A 24,457-nucleotide genomic window follows, 5' to 3' on the forward strand; every position below is an offset into this window, starting at 1 on the left:
AAAAAAAAATCAAATAGCTATTTCCAGTTCTCTTGGGTATCTTTTCTGTAGACCACACCAGGAACAAGCTGATCAGTCCTATATTTCTTCTACCTGGAATTGGACATGTCCATGTTATTTTACAGAGCTAAAAAAATAAAGTAAAAATGAGGATACAGCGGAGTGTGAGAGTACATCACATTTGCAAAGTCCCATGTTTGAGCTCCAGCACTGAAATAACACCCCCACCCAAAATAAGCCTACTGCTCACTTTTTTTCAGAAACAAAGAAAAAAAGAGGATGGAAAGATGGCCCAGTCATTAAGAACATTGTTACAGAGGACTCAAGTTCAGCAAATATTTATACATTAAATAAATACTGTTTGATTGGGTCTATGGAGTTTGAGCAATGATTATTGAAAGCAGTTGTGATGAACTTTCTAAATGCAATTTAGAAATATGTATCAAAGCAATTTAACTTCTAGGGTTTGACTCTGGAAAATAAATACAGACATGTATCGGCAAAAATAATCTGGGAGAGTGACTCTCTGGCCTCAATATGCATACATATATGCAAATGAGCACATGCTCGCATGTGCATGCAACCCTCTCACAAGGTTCCCATGCTCCCAATTTACTCAGAAGATCTTGTCTTTTTCTACTTCCCATGTAGATTAGATCTATGTTTGTCTCTCTTAGGGTACTCATTGTTGTCTAGGTTCTCTGGAATTGTGATTTGTGGGCTGGTTTTCTTTATGTCTAAAAACCACACACACTCTCTTAAGAAGGTGATTAGAAAGGCACAGACAGACTCTCAAGTCTAATTTATCTGTTTTGTTAAGTATAAACCCTGCTGATCTCCAGGTTTTACATAGCTTGGGTTTCTTACTAATACTACCAATGAATAGCCATATTAGCAAGAGGGCTACAAATACAGTAATTCACAAACAAGATATCTTGTTCTGCAGTAAATGTTGTTATACTGTTCTCATGGGTCTCAATTTCATTCTGAACTTGGAAAATCCATGTTGCTAGCACTAGTAGCATATTTGGAGCAAGTTATTCTGCTTTCTATTGAATTGGTGTTTTATGCTTCTTGTAAAAAGTGTATGTGTGGTCATTTAAATCAGTTTAAGATTTGAAAAAGTACCAATGAAATTTAATAAAGTAACATCCTACAGGTGTCACTATGTACCCTAAATAGAAAATATGCTCCAGTTTCAGTTATTTTAGGCTTATATAATATGGTCCAGTGATCTTAGAATCACTTCACTTCATGTTTAGAAAAAAGGCCTACATATCTTGGGAATTGATTGAATAATTTGCTTGTTTTCTGGTTATTCAATTTATCCACTGAAAATAAACTTTGTTGAGCTTATATACATTAAGTGTTATGGATTCTGTATCTAGAGTTAACTATTAAAGGAATAAAATGTGGTTTTCAAGATTTATTTTTCAAAATAGTTGTATATCCACACTGTACAACTTTCTAAAACTATGAGAGATACACATGTTTCATCTCCCTAGTCACCTACTGCCCCATTCCCTTCAATAAGATAATGGTAATCAGATTTTTATATTTCTTTCCAGAAACAGCTTACACATAAATCAGTTCTGTACTTACCATTTTCTCCTTTTTATATACAAACGGAAGAACATCATACTCACTGTGCTGCACCTTGCTTTTCCTATCTAATGATGTAACTTGGAGAGTACCTCAAATTTCTACAGAAATAATATCCATGTTCTTTTTTCCTTGAGTGTGTGGTATGAATATCTCCGTTTCAGGAAGCAAAAAAATGCCATTTTGACAGATTCTAATATTTTGTTTTCATTTTCAAACACCACATCAACAAATAATATCAGTGTTTTGATCATTTTATACATGTGAGTAAAATGTATCCCTAGAAATGGAAATGTTTTTGTAAATTTGATTGCTTTTAAATGCTTTTCTTTGAATGAGAACAGTTGGACTTGCTGTTAGCCAGAGGTTCTTAATGGGGAAGATGCCAGGGTCATACTCTAGACAGATCAGTTTTTCAAACAACTGAGATACCCCTTACCTTATGTTACTTCTTTCATACCTTACTTTCCCTAAATCAGCAAACAAGACCAACTATATCCTGTCATTTTCCTTCCCCATCTCCAGCTGTCCTTCAAATCTGTTAGATTACTTTCTGTAAATATAAAGTCTGTCTTCCTGTTTCTCCTCAGGCCTCATGTAGTCTTTGTCACAGCTGTCTCTGGTCATGCACCTTAGAGTGTGTTTTAATTATCAGAGGAGAGTTCTTAACTATGCTGACTCACTTCTGAAGCCCTGAAATCTCCTACACTGGTGTTTTATTGCCTTAATTCTGACAGCCTTATGGTTAGAGTGGTTTCCAAAGAAATTACACATCTGCTTATTTTTCAATCTACATTAGGGTGAAAACAGATGAAAAGAAATGCTGAATATATCCTAATGATTAGACTAGAATTCAGGTCTAATTTAAACATTAAATCAACACATCTTTCCTTTTGGGCATATGAAAGACACTATCACTTTGTTCCATACTGCATATTGAGTTTTGACTTGTGGGTGAGGCCTCTTCCATGGGTTTCCTTTCCTGTATGGGTCCTCTGATGTACAATAAGGTTGGATTTCTGGGTAAAGGCTTTCCCACATTCTGCACACTTATAAGGCTTCTCTCCAGTGTGAGTTCTTTGATGTACAGTGAATGTGGATTTTTCCCTGAATGCTTTGCCACATTCTGTGCATTCATAGGGCTTTTCTCCTGTATGTGTTCTCTGATGGATGATGAGCTGTGACTTCTGGCTAAAAGCTTTCCAGCAAACAAGGCATTCATAGGGTTTCTCTCCTGTGTGGATCCTCTGATGGATAATGAGCTTTGATTTTTCCCGGAATGCTTTCCCACACTCATTACATTTATAGGGTTTTTCTTCAGTATGAGTTCTTTGATGTATAATGAGATAGGACTTCTGAGAAAATGCCTTTTCACATTCATTGCATTCATAGGGTTTCTCTCCAGTGTGGCTTCGCTGATGTAGCATGAGATAGGATTTCTGAGAGAAGGCTTTCTCACATTCATTACATTCAAATGGTTTTTCTCCTGAGTGAGTTCTTTGATGTACACCTAGATTTGACTTTTGGGTGAAAGTTTTCCCACACACATCACATTCGTAGGGCTTCTCACCAGTGTGAGTTCTTTGGTGCACAATGAGGGTTGACTTTTCATTGAAAGACTTCCCACATTCAGTACATTTATGAGGTTTCTCTCCAGTGTGAGTTCTCTGATGTATAATGAGGGCTGACTTATCACTGAATGTTTTCTTACACTCATTACATTCATGAGGCTTCTTTCCTGTGTGAGTACCATGGTGTATAATTAGGTCAAGTTTCTGTATGAAAGATTCCCCACACTTGGTACATTCATAGGTTTTCTCTCCTGTGTGGGTTTTTTGATGGACAATGAGGTTTGACTTCTGAGTGAAGGCTTTCCCACATTCATTACATTCATAAGGTTTCTCTCCTGTATGAGTTCTATAATGTATGATGACAGTTGACTTTTCTCTGAAGGCTTTGCCACATTCTGGACATGCAAAGGGTCTTTCTCCTGTATGAGTTCTGAGGTGTATAATGAGCTGAGACTTCTGGCTAAAAGCTTTCCCACATTCGGTACATTCAAATGGTTTCTCTCCTGTATGAGTTCTCCAATGTACAATGAGGTGTGACTTTTTGCTGAAGGTTTTCTGACATGTAGTACACTCAAAAGGCTTCTCTCCATTTTTAATTCTCTGATGAAGGCTAAGACCTTTCTTTTGCCTGAGGGTTTTCTCATATTCTTCATATCCATAGGGTTTCACTATGAAATTAGTTTTTTCATATTCTGTATGGAAGAATAATTTTGCACATCCAGTATCATGTTTATTTTCTGTAGTGCTTCTACCAAGTAGGCTTAAATGATCCACCATATGATTTCCAAATGATTCCAATTTAGGGGATCTTTGCATTGTAACAAGGCTTGTGTTCAGATGAAATGTGTTTCCAAATTCAGTATAGTTCTGGCCATTCTTGGTATCTATTTTATCATCAGGAAATCCAACTTGCATCAACAAATAATTATTTTGTTTATCCAGATATTGTCTCTCAAATGGTTCATTAACTTGGCAGACTTCTAGAAAAAAGCACAGTAAATTATTTATGTCATTATGGGGATTAGGTCTTTTCCAGAAATGCCATGACCTCAATTATTACTGCCATACTGCTACTGACCATCTGAGATGCAGATCTAGCAGATCCTAGGTTGGGCTTGACTCCAAGTATATCTTTTTTTTTTGAGACAGGGTTTCTCTTTTACTTTGGAACCTTTCTTGGAACTAGTTCTTGTAGATCAGGCTGGCATCAAACTCACAGAAATCTGCCTGTCTCTGCCTCCTGAGGGCTAGGATTACAGGCATGTGTCACCACTGCCTGGCTTCTAAGTTTATCTTATAAGAGCTTTCCCCATGATTCAGATGAGACTGTCACATCATTTTTATCAGAGTACCAATGGAGAGAGACCTTTTAGTCATGTACTGCCTTTTTTATGATCAAGAAAAATTTCCCATAACATCTCTCATCATTAATTCTTAGTTATGTGAACTTATTCTTGAGATAGGGTCTCCTTATGTAGACCTGGGTGGCCTGGAACTCACCATGTAAACTATGCTTACTTTGAACTCATAAAAATCTACATTTTTGTAACATTTTATATAATCAATAATCAATAGACCAATATCTATACCAATGCAAAGTATTCATCTCTATATCATATCCCCCTTTAAATGTAAACAAACATCTATAAACAATATTTGGGAATTTGGGTATAGTTCTCTCTAAACCGATTCCTGCTTTTTGTTGGATAAAGTATTGGGGGGTTCATGGAGACATTCCAGGTAGTCTTGAGCCATCAAACCACATTAGTCTGGAAGGAATCCACAGGTTCTCATCCTCTGTGGAAACAAATGCAGAACCTCTTTTCCAAAGTAATATATACTTAGACCTAAATTTTGAAGTCAAGATACCTTTAATACATATATATTGGTTTATCTTAACAGCTCATAAAATGAAATGTCTCTTTGTACTTAACTCATTCATAGTCAAAAATTCAAAGAAAACACAATAATAAACATAATCTAGACTCTCTGTATATATTCCATCTTTATGTGGCTTATTTTTTAACTCTATTACTTGTTTTTACATGTTTACTATTTTATTATCTTTACTCCTTTAACCTATGACTGTTTCTACTCTTTTTAAAAAATATTTATTTATTTATTTCTTTATTATGTATACAATATTCTTTCTGCGCGTATGCCTGAAAGTCAGAAGAGGGCAGCAGACCTCATTACAGATAGTTGTGAGCCAACATGTAGTTGCTGGGAATTGAACTCAGGACCTTTGGAAGAGTAGGCAATGCTCTTAACCGCTGAGCCATCTCTCCAGCTTCTCTACTCTTTTATATTGTAACACTCTATACTCTTCTTCCTCTCTCTCAAGTCTATGTCCAACACTGTGACACATTCAGAGGTTTATTTCTGTCTGAATCTGTCTTTATTGCATATCTGTAATTATTTTCTGATCAGGAGTGCTGTTATTTTTAAATGCTAAGCAGGTACATCTAGGACCAATTCCATGGTTTTGACTGTTGGCTCTGCTCAGTTCAACAGGGCATAGGTCCGTTTCAAGATGTGTCTCATTGTCGTGAAAGTCTGTCCTTCATAATAGATAATAATAATAATAATAATAATAATAATAATAATAATAATAATAATAATAATAGATGCTATAGAGATTTGCATTGGTATGGATCTTGGTCTATTGATACAGATGTAAGGTCAATTTTGTTATATGTATATTTCTTCTCTTGATTAAGGTATTGTGTTTGTGCAGCTCATTTAAAAATGTAATGTATAATTAAAGAATACATGTTACTAGATAGTCATCTATAATAGTCAAGCTTGTAGTCATGTTAGTTAGGTTTTCTAGATGTACAAAGATATATTTCAGATGGATATTCTTTTTTAAAAAAGATTTATTTATTTATACAGTATCCTGCCTGTAGGCCAGAAGAAGGCACCAGATCTCATTATAGGTGGTTGTGAGCCACCACGTGGTTGCTGGGAATTGAACTCAGGACCTCTGGAAGAGCAGTCAGTGCTCTTAACTGCTGAGCCATTTCTCCAGCCTGATATTCTTCAAATCTTTCAAAGACTAGCAGAATATGGCATTTAAAATGTTTTAAGAACTTGGGGCTTTTCATGACAATGCAACACATCTGCTCCTGGTAGCACTAATCTACTTCAAGAGGAATACAGGCATTGAAGAGGCTCCTTATGGAGTTTGCTAGCCATTTTGGCTAGAAACTGCATTTGCATGGACTGCTTTATAGTATGATGTATGAACTGGACATTCAGGACCCATAGAAAAATGACTGCTGAAGTTGCCTAAAAGAAGGTGAAACTGTCCTTCATGGTTCTTGCTTCATAACAAAGTCTGCCAGACATTCTGCAGGACACAAAGAAAATAACTGACAAACTGCCAATATAGGTGGAACTGTCTTTGAAATTTCCTGCTTCATAGAAAAGTCTGCCAGATACTATGGGCCTGTAGGCTGAAAATGGGTGCCCCAAAGAACCTTGGGTGTGACTGTCCAGGCAGGTCTCTGTCAATTCTAGAGTTTTGGAAGTTGCTTACAATGTACTTCCTGTTAACTTAGGTAATATTATATCCTTTTGGGGTCTTTGATGGAGATAGTTGTAATTATAGTTTTCCTTAGTGATGATAAAAGATAAAGTAGATATAAATATCATAACTGTAATTCTTGCTTGATACCTTTTTTTAATATGTGATTTTACTATGTTAAAGTTAAAACCTTCCTTTTTATTTAGACAGAAAAAGGGAGGATTTGTGGGATTCCCCTCTGTATGCTGTGAACGCCCTATGCTTGTGCCTATGACAAAGCAGAATAGAGCTAGGTGGGAAAACTAAACTGAATGTTGGGATACAGAAGGCAGGGTCAGTGAGATGCCATGTAACTGCCACATGAGATAGATGCTGGAACTTTGCCCAGTAAGCCACAGCCATATGACGATGCACAGATTAATAGAAGTGGGTTAATTTAAGATATAAGAGCTAGCTAGCAATATGCTTAAGTGTTTGGCCAAGCAGTGATTTCATTAATATAGTTTCTGAGTGATTATTTTGGGTCTGGGCAGCTGGAAAACAAATGAGCAGCCTCTGACTACAGTCCAGGACACAGGAAGATGTCCTGTGGCCCCATGGTTATTTCTGGTTAACTGGGGTAGAGTCACCAGTTGTTTTCTGGTTTGCCTTGTATCTGTGTTTTCACACCCTGTTAACACTGGGAACCAAGTCAAACTTGGGGTGGTCTAGCATCTTGGCACTGTCAGCAGGGTTCCAAAGTCTAGGATGTATAACAAAGCCTTACAGTACATTGGGTGCCCAACTTAAAGTTTGGAAAGGGCCAATATGCAAATGTTAGGTAGTCCAGAGGTTTGGAAGAAGGTCACTAAATCAGCCTCCTATCTTTAAATTCTTTTGGTCAGACTGGTGAAACTTCTGTGAGATGTCAATTGTTACTGTTGTCTTTTTTATTTTTGTCTTGTGTTATGTGTCTGGTATGTCTGTATATTATGACTTGGGATGGGTGATGTGGAGCTTGGTGGCTAATATGCAGCATTTCCACTAGTCAAAGCTGGAATAGTTCAACTCATTTTTTATGCTATTTTTTATAGCAAGACACCTCACTGAAAACAAGAACAAGATAAGGTTGTCCACTCTCTACATATATATTCAATATAGTACTTGTGGTTCTAGCTAGAGCAATAAGAGATACCATTTGGGTATATACCCAAAGGATGCTCAATCATACCACAAGGACATGTGCTCAACTATGTTCATAGCAGCATTGTTTATCACAGCTAGAACCTGGAAACAACCTAAATGTCCCTTGACTAAAAAATGGATAAAGAAAATGGGGTACATTTATACAGAGTACTACACAGTGGAGAAAAATGACACCTTGAAATTTGCAGACAAGTGGATGGATCTAGAAAACATCATATTGAGTGAGGTAACCCAGACCCAGAAAGACAAATATATGGCTTTTAGACATAAAGCAAAGAAAACCAGCCTACAATTCAGAACCCCAGAGAATCTAGACAACAAAGAGAACACTAAGAGAGACATACATGGATCTAATCTACATGGAAATTAGAAAAAGACAAGATCTTTGGGAGCATGGGGATCATGGAAAAGGGTATAAAAGGAGGGGGGAGAGAAAGAGGGGAGTGGAGAAAAATATATAGCTCAATAAAAAATAAAAATATACCAAGGAAATTTTTTATGACAAAAATGTTTGGCCTGTCACAGTGAGTCATACATATCATCTTAGCACTGTTGAGGCTGAGGTAGGAGGTTATAAGTTTAAAGCATACCTGGGCAAAACATTGAGCACCAGCCACAACAGGGAATTAAGACTGCTTATATCTATAGAGCTATAAATGCTACACAGAAAAGGATATAATTTGATGCAGCTACATAGTTCTTGGGTATTTACCCAAAGAACTCCAAATCAATATATCATAAATACCATAGATCTGTGGAATATTCCTTTACACTCTGTGAATATGTGTCACTCTGACTGGTTTAATAAAGAAGTTGACTGTGCTATAGCTAGGCAGGATAAGGTTAGGCAGGAGAACCAGACTAAGAAGAAGAGGAAGGGAGAAGTCTTGGGAGTCATGAGGAGATGCAGAGGAAGCAGGATATGAACTTGCCATGTTGAGAAAATGTACCAAGCCATGTGGCAGATCACAGATAAGAAATATGGGTTAATTTAAGTTATAAGAGCTAGTTATTGACAACTATTGGCTGAGCATCTATAATTAATAAAGAATCTTGGTGTGGTTATTTGGAAAGTGATTGGCAGGACAGAAAAATTCCATACAGAGATACTTGTACATCGATGTCTACTGTAGCACTACTTACAATAGTTAAATTAAGTTAAAAAAAACTTACCTTGCCCAACATAGAAGTGGATAAAGGAAATAATGGTATATATGCACGATATATTTTTTTCAGTTATAAACAATGAAATCATGTCATTTGCAGGAAAAATAGGTGCAACTAGAGATAATCATATTAAGTGAATTAAACCAGACTCCAAAATACAAGCATCTTCTCTCATTTGTGGTTCCTAGATTTTTATGTGTGTGTGTGTGTATATCTGTACAACACACACACGTGTGCACATGTATATGCATGCATGATGAGCAGACATAAGACTATCTAGTAAAAGAAGGGATCAAATGGAAGATGAAAGGGTCAGAAAAGGGGGAGTAGAGCAGTTTAAAGTTGTGCTGGCTAGTTTTATGACAACTTGTCACAAGGTATAGTCATCTCAGTGGTGAGAACCCTGGTTGAGAAAATGGCTCCATTAGATCAGGTTGCAGGCAAGCCTGTAGCACATTTTTAATTAAGTGATTGTAATTTTAATTAGTGATTGCTGTCAGAAGGTGTTCAGCCCATTGTGTTGGTACTGTCTTCGGGCAGTAACTAATAGCATAAAACAGAGACAACTGTGCATGACAACGCTCCTGATGGAAATAATTAGGAAGGAAAAAGAGAAGGAAGCCAGCCCCGAATCTGATCTAGATTACAAGAAAAACAGGATAGAGGACTGCATTAAGATACTACCTGGAAAGCTCCAAACTGAAATTTCCCCATCTTCTGGCTCTGGTTTTTCTACTTCCAGCTTAATAATGAGATCTGGTTTAGTAACCTGCTGTTCTGAGGTTGATAAATGATATATACCTTCTTGGTCTTTAGATCCTGAAACAGAAGTTACAGTTTGTGGTCAGTACAGGGGACCTACCACTTGACACAAACAATTCGAACAATATTTTTCCTTTCCTTTAAGGAAAGAAAATTTGAAATCAAGCAAGCAAAGCCCCCTACACTGGATACAATAACTATCAAAAATTACTTGAAGAAGTCATCTTACCCACAAAGACAAGGTTGCTGTAGGTTTCAAGCATCACATCTCTGTATAGGGTTCTCTGTGGATGGTTCAGGTATTTCCATTCCTCCTGGGTAAAATCCACAGCTACATCCTCAAATGTTACTAGTTCCTGTAATAGGAAGTTTCTTTTATTCTAAAATGCTGACCACTGGGTGTGATAAGGATATGAGGAAACTTGTAATTGAGCTCCTAGTTCATCAAGATGTCTCCTTCACAACACACTAATAGCCTACCTTGAAGGAGAATCACAAATCATGAGAGAAAATGATTGCATTAAGTGATAAACTATTTAAGACGATACAATATTATCATAAGGATAGGTATCTAGGAGAACAGAATCCAAGTGTGTACAGGGGTTAGAGAGATGGTTCAATATTTAAGAATGCTTGCTGCTCCTCCAGAAGACTTGAGTTTGGTTGTTAGCACAAAAATCAAATGGCTCATAATAGTCTATAACTAGCTATGTCCTCTTGTGGCCTCCATGGGTGCCTTCACATACATGGTACACACAGACTACTCATAAGTTAAAAATAAATCTTTTCAAAAAATTTAAATGACTTAATGTTGGCACAATAAGCAGTAAGAAGGAGCTTTTCAATAAATGCAAGTGGATTATTGGATACTTATGTGAGAAAAATAAAACTGAACTTCCCTTGCCTTCGGCTACGGGTAAACCCCAAATTTAATGTGAGACGTAGTAATGAGGTGTCTATAAAATGCCTGGAAGGCTTCTCATTTCCATTCTTCTGTCCATCTGTAACCACCTCATCTCCAAGCAGCTTTTTCTGACCCCAAATCAGAGTACCCTGGCTTATCTGTAATCCAGTTAGCCAAAAGTTCTGCCCCATAGGATTGAACCCAAGCTGAGGCCCTCAACATTACCAGATATTGATAAATATAATTAGATTATTGCCCCAAACTCTGGAAGAACTTTACCTTAAATTCCTAAAACCCTCATACAAACCACGTACAATGACCCACTCAATGCAGACATACCCATTGGCTGTCTCTTTCTTTATCTCACTACCCACTGTGAAGGATTTCCTTAATAAATTCTTGGGACAGATCACCTGTTTATCTGTTTCTTTAGTGCTCCAATTTGTCTTATCTCCAAACACATTGGGAAGTTCCCTTGTGGGAATTCCCCTGTTCAATTTTAGCTGGGGGTTTGGCAAGACAAAACAGTAATACAGGAAATTAAAAAAAAATTTCCAGAGGCCAAACTGTGAGACATGAAAAACACTCTTCATAAAGAAAAAGATGTGCAAGTGTTATAAGATTTAAAGTATAACAGTGAAAAGGCAAGCCATATTCAGGTAAGTGAAAATTTAAGTCACACTGAGACATCAGTATATACCATAAAATATGTGTGCTGGTTAGGTTTTTCCAATGAGATACAAACTACAGTCACCTATGGAGGGGAACCTCAGTTGAGTAGTTACCTCCATAAGATTTGACTTACAGGCATATCTGTGGTTGCATTTTCTTAATTGCTAATTGATGCAGGAGGGCCCATACCACTGTGACAGCAACATCCCTAGGCAGTTGAGCCTGGGTATATGATAAAAGTTGCTGAGCAAAGCAGAAAGAGCAAGTCCATAAGGAGCATTCTTTCATAGTCTCTGCTTCAGGTCATCCCTCCAGTTTCTTGAAAATTATTCCAACAAGTGATTTTAAAATAACTGCAGCATAAAAAATACCCCATCAAAATGCATCACTGACCTAAAGGCAATATCTAAACCCATAGTATTTGTATGAGATAAAATCCCTTAAATTCTAATTGGCCAAGTATCACAAAAATTTCAGATACTCACTCTTAAAGATAATGAAAAGACAGGTCACAGAATAGAAGTAAATACTGCAGATCAGCTATTTGATAACATGAAAAGTACCATTAGACAATTGGAAAGTATACAACTCAAATAAGATAAAAGAACTATCTGCGAATATAAAAGAAATTATTAAAACAAAAGTGGAGTATTTCACCAAACAAGACATATAAGTGGCAAATAAATACACAAAAAGTTATTCAATATCATTAGTCATCAGGGAAATGCAAATTAAAACATACACCATCACATATCTGTTAGAACAGGAGACCTCACAATCAAGTAGTGTAGATATGGAGCAACTAGATCTTTGTTGTCACAGACATGAAGGTAGAAACAGTACAGGCCTTTGGAAACAGTTTTTCAACTGTCCGTGAAATTAATAATATACTATTAAACAACCCAGCAATAATGTTCCTAGGTATATTTACCCCAGTGAAATGAAAGCCACAAAGCCTCCAAAAGTTTATAAATGAACATTTATTTTTTAATCATCCAAACATGAAACAACCTAAGCACTTGTCAGTCCGCAAATGAACAAACTTGAATCCACATAATGTCATACTATTCAACAATAAAAATGAAGGAATTACTGATATAGGTGATAATACAGACAGTACTGGTCTAAATGAAAGAAGCCAGGCTCAAGTAGCTATCTGTGGTATGATTCCACTTATGTAACTAATATGAAAGTTAAAAATGCAGAGACATAAAATATACTAGTGGTTCGAGGACCAGGTACAGCAGAGGCTGACTACAAAGGGAGTAACAGAACTCTTGCCTCTATTGTGGTGGTGGTTATACAGCTATGGGTTAACAGAACTCTATACTAAAAGGATCTATTTTATTGTATGTAAATTATATCAGCTTCTTAAAATTAAAAATAAAGAGCTTCCAAGTGGTCTAGAATAAATACGTTTGTATAAACCCAAATCTTTCCATATAGGGACTTAAGAAGTAGAACTGTAGCAGAGCACTAGTCTAGCATGTCCAAAGGATTGGGCTGAATCTTCAACATTTGGAAAAAAACCACAACTTATCAAAAACCCCTCAAATCTCTTTATAAACATAGCAATAAACTTTACTGCTCATCAAAGCATACAGTACCACTCATAACCAACACTTTCAGTATAATATATAATACAAATTAGAGATTACTACAGAATGTTCTAATCACCTACAAACACCAAACTAACAAGCAAAAACAAAAGCAAAAACAAAAACCAAAAACAAAAAACCCAAACCTCCAGCTCAGTTGTCTTTCTGAATCTTTCCACAAACTGTTCAGTTGTACGAGAGGGGTCTGAAAAGCCAGAGTAGAGTGGGTAAATGAACTTAAGATCATATTTAGAAAGATGCCCAGTGCCTTGCCATCTATGTACATGAGAAGTACCAAAAAAACTGATCTGCTATATCAAAAACTGCTAGTTGTAGGAAAAAATGTGCATGACCCAAGGTGACAATCATGAGAAGCATTACTTCTGAAGGTGAAAATGTAAACAAAGGAATCAAGAAGCATTTGAAGTTTTTGGCAGGACAAAAACAGAAGGGGAAAATTAGGGTCATGCATGTTATGGTTCAAATATGAAATGCACTCCATAATGCTCTGAACCTTTTGGTTCATTAGCTGGTGGCACTGTTTTGGGGGGTTATGGAGCCTTTAGTAATTGGTTCTTAGGGAAACTAGGTTACTAGCAGGTAGGGCTCTAAAGGTTATGTGTGATTCTGGTTCTGGTTCTGGTTCTGGCCTGTGTTCTCTGCTTCCAGCTCCCATTCAAACTGCAATAAACTCCACTGGGGACTGAGACACTCGGAAACTACTACCCAGCATAAAACTTTATCTATTAAGTTGCTTTTGTTAGGTATTTTGTCATAGCATCAAGTAAAATAAAAATACAATGTATGACAAAGAATGGGATAAAACAAAACCAAGGTAGATTATACAAAATCCCTCTCAGTAGTGACCAAAGTCATCCATTGAAGTTGCTGCATTGTACCTCACTTTCAGATCTTGAACTAAATATCACCAAGGCTACTTGAACCCCAGGATCCACTCAACAAAATCAACAAATCAACAAAAACAATGGGTATCCACTCAAAACTTTGTTATAAACAGTGGAAAATGAGATAGTATTTTGTGACTGGGCTGGGGATATAGCTCAGTAGTAGAAACCCAATTTCAATACCCAGAATAAAAGGTTATTTATTTAGGGGTAGACTTACAAATCACAATCCTCTGCTTGAACAGGGAAAAGCAACCAAATTCCGCAGCTGGAAGAGAGGCTGGGTGCATGCTTTACATTGGCATTAATAGTATAAGAGGCCACACCTAAGTGGGCAGGTAACTTAAAGGCTACTGGCTGTAGGATTTCCTACAGCACTTCCCCCTTTTGTTTAAATAAGAGAGTTCTAAGCCTAATACAAAATTATATACAATAAGAACAAATATCAGGCATAAAAAATAAAATTACAATCAGCACAAACAATATCAAGCAAGAAACATGTGATAAATGTTTCAATAATTATCCTATCCTAAGGAGTTTCAGTCTTGTTTATAAATAACTTGGCCAAGTCATAAGAGGAAAGTAATTATAACTATCTAGTCTTCAACCCCATCGAAGACCTGAGAAGGGAAATAATATTACTCGAGTAAGCAGGAAGTGCAATCAAGCAACTTCTAAAATGTGCAACAAATGACACAGACAACTGGCTACCTGGGCAATCACCCAAAGTCTCATTTGCAACACTGGAGCAACCGACTTTGGCTAAGGCCTAGAGTAACTGACAGACCATTTCCAGAGGCAGGAAAAAATTTCAAAACCATCTTACCCTGTCTTGGCAAGATTTGACAGTCTTTTCTTGTGTCCTGCTTGTCCTGTTCAGACATCATGCATTTTGTCAGTGGTCAATGCATGGGCAGTTCCTTGCCCAAGGACCAGTTTTGCCAAGAAGAAAACAAACTTCAAGTGGAGTGTCTTTGGTGCTCAACATTCTCTCAGGAATAGATCAATGCTGCCAGGAACAATTGTGTCTCATGCCAACAGAACCCCAAGTTATTTAAATGCCATATTCTACAGTTCTTTGAAGTGGTTGAAGATTACATATCTATGCAGAACAAAATCTCTATGTATCTAAAGAACGTGATTAGCCTAACTATAAATATGACAAACATGGGTGACTATTGACCTATAATTCTTAGTGCCTATATAATTTAAAGACTAAAACTTCATATTAGAATATTAAACAATCTTTAAACTGTGCAACAAATGAGGACAATGACTTCAAAATGTAAACAATGTATAAGTATCTTGATCAGAGGTAGAAATGTATATTGCAATATGATAAATATATCCTAAAATTATATCAATATACAAAATATCTTAAGTGGAGGTAAAAGTATGCATGTATATGACAAAATAACTTTGTCTAGGTATACAAAGATTGTAGATGAAAATAGGAACATAATATAATTTAAGTTTGCATCAATATACAAGAATCTATACCAATGTAAATGGCCTATAAATAATAGCTCACAAGTAGTCACTGTATTACTTATTATTATTATTATAATAATAAGTAAATTTATTATCCCATTCAATTTCCCTCCTGTTTTTTCAAAGAGATCCCTAAACTTATATAATTTCCACACAACCCCAACTCTGTAGCAGTAATAATCAATCCCTAAATGATGTCCTTAACCCTGAGGACAAACTTTATTGGGAGAGGTGATGTCACCTTCTAGAATTACTTCCAGCTGTCATGGGGTGATCTTCTCTTCATGGGATCCTGTGAAAGTAAAATGATGGTTAAGTTTCAAGATTACTATCCGGTATAATTGCACATAGTGTCTGAATATTCAGTATAGGGTTTTTCTGAGGTTCCTATTTGGAGTTCTGGCCAGAACATTGTAAAAAAAATGTACCATTTCACCTAACCAAGTTGGAATCATCTTGAGCAGCTGGTACTCGAAATAAATCTTATAGTAGTGCTATCAGTATCATGATGTCATATCAATCAGGTGGAGTTGCTGTCAGGTACCATCTTCTTCCTGGAAACTTTAAAGATTACTGCAGGAAAATCCATTGTTTATTGTGGAAAACTAAAACATTATTTATTCAATGAAAGGTATGATAAAGACAAAAATAAGTATAAAGAAAAGTAATTTTTTTTCTAAATTCTTTCTTCTTTCTGTTCCATACCATGGCTCCTGACATAAAACAGAAACTCTGAATTTTTATTTTAACAACATGCTTGGATTTAGAGAAGGACAGAGCCATTGTCCAACTCCAAAGCCAGCTTTGATTTTTAAGTGAGTCATGACTATTAATTTAGTTAGTATTCAGAGATTCTTACCCTCAGATGACCTGTCCTCATAAGTGATAATTCTCTTTGCTTGGTGATCCTATCTGGATAATTATCTTTTTCTCTTTAGGCATCTAGATGTCGAGGGTCTCTTGACTTTCTGAAGAAGAGTATTTTCCTGCCAAGACCTAAACCCTTTTGAGATTTCCTTACCAACTGATTGCTTGTCACCTCTGTGGATGAGCCGTCATTTCTCTTTCTCAAGAGATTTCTCCTATTCAAAATGAATTTTTATTAATTTTGATGGTATCCATAACTTTTCTTCTCCTGTTGAAATGAGAGCAAACCCCCATCCCCAATGTAGTACATCTCCTGGTTTCCATTGTGAGGTCAACATATCCTTTAAATACACTGGCTGATTTAATTCAGAAGACTTTTTTTATTATACAATCTCTCTCTGCTGCTGTTGTTCCTTTTCTCATTAAAGTTAAGAAAATTCAAGGTTAATAAAACATTATGTAATCTATTTCTGGGGGTATTTTCCATCCCTTTCTGTTTGTTTAACATATCCTTTATAGTTCAATTTCATCTTTCTGTAACTGTCTGACCTGTAAGATTGTGTGGTATACCTGTAATATGCTGTATATTATAATAAGAAAAACCTGTTTCATTTTCTTAGAGACACATGCTGTCCATTATCTGTCTTTATTTGTATAGGTATACCCATGACGTCTATAACTTCTAATAAATGTGTGATTACTGAATCAGCCTTTTCTGAGCTCAAAGCAGTTGGTCATTGAAAACCTGAATATGGCCTGTGCCCTGACATTCCATCTGAACTGGTGAGTGAATGCGGACCCTGGGGCAACCTGCCCTGGAAGAGAGCACAGACCCCCTACCCCCACTTCCCTCTGCAGGCTTGTGTCGGTTTCTCCCGTCCCTGTGTCTCCCAAGCTTTCCCTAGTGTTCTCAGGTGTCCTGCTCCTGTTCTAAGGCCATCCACCCAGAGGAGTCAGACTCTGGCCTCCAGGCAGGTCTGAGGATTCCTGCAAGGGAGTGCGGGCTTCTTCAGATTGTGACGCAAGGAATAGGTCCTCCTCTGGCACTGGGGAGATCCAACCAGTTTCAGTCACAGCAAAGATTGGTCTAGGACACCAAACGCCTCCGGGCTCCTTTTGAAGGAAGAGATGGGCAGGCGCCAATGCAGGAGCTCCTCCAACAACATGAAAGGCAACATGACATCACCACAAGCCAGACATCCCCAAACAACAAGAATTGAACACCCTACCCCAGAAGATATAGAAGAAACCGACCTTAAACAGTACTTTATGAAAATAATAGAGGACCTTAAACAGGAGGTAAAAAACTGCCATAAAGAAATGGAGATGACAAACAAAAAGGTAGACGAAATAAATAAATCTCTCAAAGATACCCAAGAAAAACAAGAAAAACAAGAAAAAGCAATCAAACAGGTAAGGGAAACAGTACAAGACCTGATAAATGAAATGGAGGTATTGAAGAAAACACAATCTGAGGGACGACTGGAAATGGAAACTCTGAGTAAACGAACAGAAACTTCAGAGACAAGTATTTCCAACCGAATATAAGAGATGGAAGAAAGAATCTCGGATTCTGAAGATACTATAGAGGAAATAACCTCACAGATTAAAGAACTAAACAAATCTAACAAATTCTTAACACAAAACATTCAGGAAATATGGGACACCATGAAAAGACCAAACCTAAGAATAATTGGGGTAGAAGAAGGAGAAGAATTACAACTCAAAGGCCCAGAAAACATATTCAACAAAATTATAGAAGAAAACTTCCCCAACCTAAAGAAGGATGTTCCTATGAAGGTACAAGAAGCCTACAGAACACCAAATAGACTGGATCAAAAGAAAGCATCCCCACGCCATATAATAATCAAAACATACAGAATAAAGAACAGATATTAAGAGCTGCAAAGGAAAAAGGTCAAGTAACATATAAAGGGAAACCTATCAGAATTACACCTGATTTCTCAATGGAAACCATGAAAGCCAGAAGAGCTTGGATAGATGTGCTACAGACACTAAGGGAACATGGATGCAAGCCTAGACTATTATACCCAGCAAAGCTTGCATTCACCATTGATGGAGAAAACAAGATATTCCAGGACAAAAACAGATTTAAACAATACGCAGCCACAAATCCAGCCTTGCAGAAAGTAATAGAAGGAAAATCACAAACCAAAAAGTCCAACAACGCCCACAATAACTCAGGCATCTAGCGACCCTCCACCAGCACAACTAGAAGAAGGGAAACACACAAACTCTACTACTAAAAATGACTGAAGTTAACAACCACTGGTCATTAATATCACTTAATATCAATGGACTCAATTCACCTATAAAAAGGCACAGGCTAAGAGACTGGATACGAAAACAGAATCCAACATTTTGCTGTTTACAAGAAACACACCTCAACCACAAAGACAGACACCTACTCAGAGTAAAGGGTTGGGAAAAGGTTTATCAAGCAAATGGCCCTAAGAAACAAGCGGGTGTGGCCATACTAATTTCCAACAAAGTTGACTTCAAACTAAAATCAATCAGAAGAGATGGAAAGGGACACTTTATACTCATAACAGGAAAAATCCATCAGAATGAAGTCTCAATCCTGAATATCTATGCCCCTAATATAAAAGCTCCCACTTATGTAAAAGAAACACTTCTAGAACTCAAGGCAGCCATCAAACCACACACACTAATAGTTGGAGACTTCAACACTCCTCTCTCACCAATGGACAGGTCAATCAGACAGAAACCTAACAGAGAATTGAAAGACTTAATGGAGGTAATGAACCAAATGGACTTAACAGACATCTATAGAACATTCCACCCAAATAGGAAAGAATATACCTTCTTCTCTGCGGCTCATGGAACCTTTTCGAAAATTGACCATATACTTGGTAACAAAGCAAACTTCCACAGTTACAAAAAAATATTAGTAACCACCTGTGACTTATCGGATCACCATGGATTAAAATTAGAATTCAACAACAATGCTACCCCCAGAAAGCCCACAAACTCATGGAAACTGAACAGTCAACTACTGACCCACACCTGCGTCAAGGAAGAAATAAAGAAAGAAATTAAAGTCTTTCTTGAATTTAATGAAAACAAAGACACAACATACTCAAACCTATGGGATATAATGAAAGCAGTGCTAAGAGGAAAGTTCATAGCACTAAGTGCCCACTTAAAGAAAACGGAGAAAGCACTCATTGGTGACTTAAGAGCACACCTGAAAGCTCTGGAAAAAAAAGAAGCAGACTCACCTAGGAGAAGTAGAAGACTGGAAATAATCAAATTGAGGGCAGAAATCAACAAAATAGAAACACAGAAAACAATCCAAAGAATCAATGAAACAAGAAGCTGGTTCTTGGAGAAAATCAACAAGATTGACAAACCCTTAGCCAAACTAATCAAACGGCAGAGGGAGAACACACAAATTAATAAGATCAGAAATGAAAAGGGGGACATAACCACAGACACAGAGGAAATTCAGAAAATCATTAGATCTTACTACAAAAGCCTGTATGCCACAAAATTGGAAAATGTAAAAGAAATGGACAGTTTTTTAGATAAATACCATATACCAAAGTTAAACCAGGACCAGGTAAATGCTCTAAATCGTCCTGTTAGTCGCGAAGAATTAGAAACTGTTATCAGAAACCTCCCTACCAAAAAGAGCCCAGGACCAGATGGTTTCAATGCGGAGTTCTACCAGAACTTCCAAGAAGACCTAATACCTATACTCCTTAAGGTATTTCATAATATAAACAGAAGAGTCACTGCCAAATTCCTTCTATGAAGCTACAGTTACCCTGATACCTAAACCACACAAAGACTCAACCAAGAAAGAGAATTACAGGCCAATCTGACTCATGAACGTTGACGCAAAAATTCTCAATAAAATACTGGCAAACAGAATCCAAGAACACATTAGAAAAATTATCCATTACGATCAAGTAGGCTTCATCCCAGAGATGCAGGGCTGGTTCAACATACGAAAATCTATCAATGTAATCCATCATATAAATAAACTGAAGGAAAAAAAAACATATGGTCATCTCATTAGATGCTGAAAAAGCATTTGACAAAATTCAGCACCCTTTTATGATAAAGGTCTTGGAGAGATTAGGGATACAAGGGTCATTCCTAAATATAATAAAAGCTATTTACAGCAAGCCGACAGCTAACATCAAATTAAACGGAGAGAAACTCAAGGCTATCCCACTAAATTCAGGAACACGACAAGGCTGTCCACTCTCTCCTTATCTCTTCAATATAGTGCTTGAAGTTCTAGCAATAGCAATAAGACAACATAAGGGAATCAAGGGGATTCAATTTGGAAAGGAAGAAGTTAAACTTTCATTATTTGCAGATGATATGATAGTATACATAAGCGACCCCAAAAACTCCACCAAAGAACTCCTACAGCTGATAAACTCCTTCAGTAACGTGGCAGGTTACAAGATCAACTCCAAAAAATCAGTCGCCCTCCTATACACAAAGGATAAGGAAGCAGAGAGGGAAATCAGAGAAGTATCACCTTTCACAATAGCCACAAATAGCATAAGATATCTGGGAGTATCTCTAACCAAGGAAGTGAAGGATTTATTTGACAAGAACTTTAAGTCTTTGAAGAAAGAAATTGAAGAGGATACCAGAAAATGGAAGGATCTCCCATGCTCGTGGATTGCGAGGATCAACATAGTAAAAATGGCAATTCTACCAAAAGCAATCTATAGATTCAATGCAATCCCAATCAACGTCCCATTAAAATTCTTCACAGAGATTGAGAGGACAATAATCAACTTTATATGGAAAAACAAGAAACCCAGGATAGCCAAAAAAATCTTATACAATAAAGGTTCTTCTGGAGGCATTACTATCCCTGACTTCAAACTCTATTACAAAGCTACAGTATTGAAAACAGCTTGGTATTGGCATAAAAACAGAGAAGTTGACCAATGGAATCGTATAGAATACCTGGATCTTAAACCACAAACCTATGAACACCTGATTTTTGATAAAGGAGCCAAAAGTACACAATGGAAGAAAGAGGGCATCTTCAACAAATGGTGCTGGCATAACTGGATGTCAACCTGTAGAAGAATGAAAGTAGATCCATATCTATCACCATGCACAAAACTCAAGTCCAAATGGATTAAAGACCTCAATATTAATTTGAACACATTGAGTTTGATAGAGGAGAAAGTGGGAAGTACTCTACAACAAATGGGCACAGGGAACCATTTCCTACGCATAACCCCAGCTGCACAGACTTTAAGGGCAACATTGAATAAATGGGACCTCCTGAAGTTGAGCAGCTTCTGTAAAGCAAAGGACATTGTCACTAAGACACCAAGGCAGCCTACTGACTGGGAAAAGATCTTCACCAACCCTGCAACTGACAAAGGTCTGATCTCTAAAATATATAAGGAACTCAAGAGACTAGACGGTAAAATGCCAATTAACCCAATTAAAAAATGGGGCGCTGAACTGAACAGAGAATTCTCAACAGAAGAAGTTCGAATGGCCAAAAGACACTTAAGGTCATGCTCAACCTCCCTAGCTATCAGGGAAATGCAAATCAAAACAACCTTGAGATATCATCTTATACCTGTCAGATTGGCTAAAATCCAAAACACCAATGATAGCCTTTGCTGGAGAGGATGTGGAGTAAGGGGTACACTCATCCATTGCTGGTGGGAATGCACACTTGTGCAACCACTTTGGAAAGCAGTGTGGCGGTTTCTCAGGAAATTCGGGATCAACCTACCCCAGGACCCAGCAATTCCACTATTGGGAATCTACCCAAGAGATGCCCAATCATACAACAAAAGCATATGCTCATCTATGTTCATAGCAGCATTATTTGTAATAGCCAGATCCTGGAAACAACCTAGATGCCCTTCAGTGGAAGAATGGATGAAGAAACTGTGGAATATATACATGCTAGAATACTACTCAGCGGTAAAAAACAATGACATCTTGAATTTTGCAGGCAAATGGATGGAAATAGAAAACACTATTCTGAGTGAGGTAACCCAGACCCAAAAAGATGAATATGGGATATACTTACTCATAATCGGTTTCTAGCCATAATTAACGGACATCGAGCCTATAAATTTGGAATCCTTGAGAAGATAATAAGAAGGTGAACTCCCGAAAAAAGATATAGTAATCCTCCTGGATATTGGAAGTAGACACGATCGCCAGGCAAAATTGGGAACTTGAGGGTTGGGCAAGACTGGGCCAAGGGAAGATGGGGAAAGAAAAGTGTGAAGGGGAGAACGGGGGGAGCTCGGAGGAATGGGGTGCTTGGGATATAGGAAGGGTGGATATTGGAGCAGGGAAGCATATATCTTAATTTAAGGAGCTACCTGAGGGTTGTCAAGAGACTTGACCCTAGAGGGGTTCCCAGGTTTCCAGGGAGACGCCCCCAGTTAGTTCCTTGGGCAGCTGAGGAGAGGGAGCCTGAAAAGGCCATTTCCTATAGCCATACTGATGAATTTCTTGCATATCACCATAGAACCTCCACCTGACGATAGATGAAGAAAATGACAGAGCCCCACATTGGAGCACCGGACTGAGCTCCCAAGGTCCTGATGAGGAGCAGAAGGAGAGAGAACATGAGAAAGAAAGTCAGGACCGTGAGGGAACCTCCAGCTGGCGACAGATGGGGAAGGTGACTGAGCCCCACATTGGCGCACTGGACTGAGCTCCCCAGGTCCTGATGAGGATCAGAAGGAGCGAGAACTTGAGGGAGAAAGTCAGGAACGAGAGGGGTGCGTTCACTCATGGAGACGGTGGGACAGAACTAATGGGAGATCACCAACTCCAGTTGGAATGGGACTGATGGATCATGCGACCAAACCCGTCTCTCTGAATGTGGCCAACAGCGGGGGCTGACTGAGAAGCAAAGGACAATGGCTCTGGGCTCTGATTCTTCTGCATGGACGGGGTCTGTGGGAGCCTTCTCAGCTTGGTCGATCACCTTCCTGGACCTGGGGGGAGTTGGGAGGACCTTGGTCTTAGCATAGAGTAGGGAACCCTGATGGCTCCTTGGCCTTGAGAGGGAGGGAGGGGAGGTATGGGTAGAGGGGAGGGGAGGGAAGGGGGAGAAGGAGGGGAGGGAAGAGGGAGGAGGAGGGGAGGGAGGGGGGAGGAGGAGGGAAAGAGATGGAAAAATTTTAAAATTAATAAAAAAAAAGAAAAAAAAAGAAAACCTGAATATGTGTCTATACTGTGGTGCACATATTTTAATTTTCCAAACTCCTTAAAGTGAAACACATCCATCTGCCAGATTTCATTCCTTTGAGTACCCTTTGGGTTAGTCCCTGCACGTAGCAGTATTTGGTTATAGAAAGAGCAAGTAGGGCATCTCTTTATAATCGTCTTAGCTTGCTGCCATGTAATAGATAACTCTTTAAACCTTTGCTATTGACATAATGTTTTTTATGTAATTCTGAGGCCTTCAACAGATTTTCAATCAATAATTGATCAATTTCTGCATTACCTTGTCCTAGAGAACCTGGCAGACCCATATGGGATCAGATGTGTGTTATGTATATGGGACAGAGCCTATTCCTGATTATATCTTAAACCTGCATGAATAATGAAATCAATTCTGTATCATCTGGTATAAATTCAGCAGTTTCAATATGCAAGACAATTCTTTCTGCATATTGTGAATCAGTAAGTATAGTAAGAGGTTCTTTAAAATCCCTTAGTACTATGAGAATAGCATATAATTCTGCCTTTTGGACTTTTCTTAAATTTTCTCATCTTTAATCTGCCTTTCCTGATTTACTTGCAGCAATACAGAATGTACGGGCCCGGATATTGATGTATCCCATACAATGTGGGGAAGGATTCAAGTAGTTCTCTTTATAAGGTTAATTCTATCACTTTTGAAATAATTGCTATTAATCTCTTCTAAAAAAATAGCACAGGCTCTGTACCAAAGTTCAATGTCTTCCCATAATTTTTAAATTTCATCAGAAGTAAAAGGGACTATAATCTTTGCTGGGTCTACACCTACTAGTGAACAAAGTCTCAATTTTCTTTTTATAATTATTTAAGAGACTTTTTAACATAAGGTTTTAATTTTTACTTGGTTTATGTGGTTAAAAAAGATCCATTGTAAGATGATATCATCCCTTTGTATTAAATTTCCTGCAGTAGAAATTCTGGAAGGCAATACGACT

The 24,457-nt window shown here is 37.6% G+C and overlaps 1 protein-coding gene across 1 annotated transcript in view; it reads right to left on the reverse strand.

Annotated features, from left to right (window-relative positions):
* Positions 1 to 703: 703 nt before the first annotated feature.
* The window catches only part of LOC119805017 (zinc finger protein 182), a 96,105-nt gene continuing 72,351 nt past the window's right edge, over positions 704 to 24,457 (reverse strand). The window contains exons 3-5 of the mRNA XM_038316804.1: positions 10,046 to 10,172; positions 9,739 to 9,873; positions 704 to 4,153 (exon numbers count right to left, since the gene is read on the reverse strand). Of these exons, the coding sequence (XP_038172732.1) occupies positions 2,517 to 4,153; positions 9,739 to 9,873; positions 10,046 to 10,172 (1,899 nt within the window). The 3' untranslated portion in view covers positions 704 to 2,516. The remainder of the gene's footprint in view (positions 4,154 to 9,738; positions 9,874 to 10,045; positions 10,173 to 24,457) is intronic.

Source organism: Arvicola amphibius, chromosome X (assembly GCF_903992535.2).
Source record: "Arvicola amphibius chromosome X, mArvAmp1.2, whole genome shotgun sequence".
Classification (NCBI taxonomy): Eukaryota; Metazoa; Chordata; class Mammalia; order Rodentia; family Cricetidae; genus Arvicola; species Arvicola amphibius.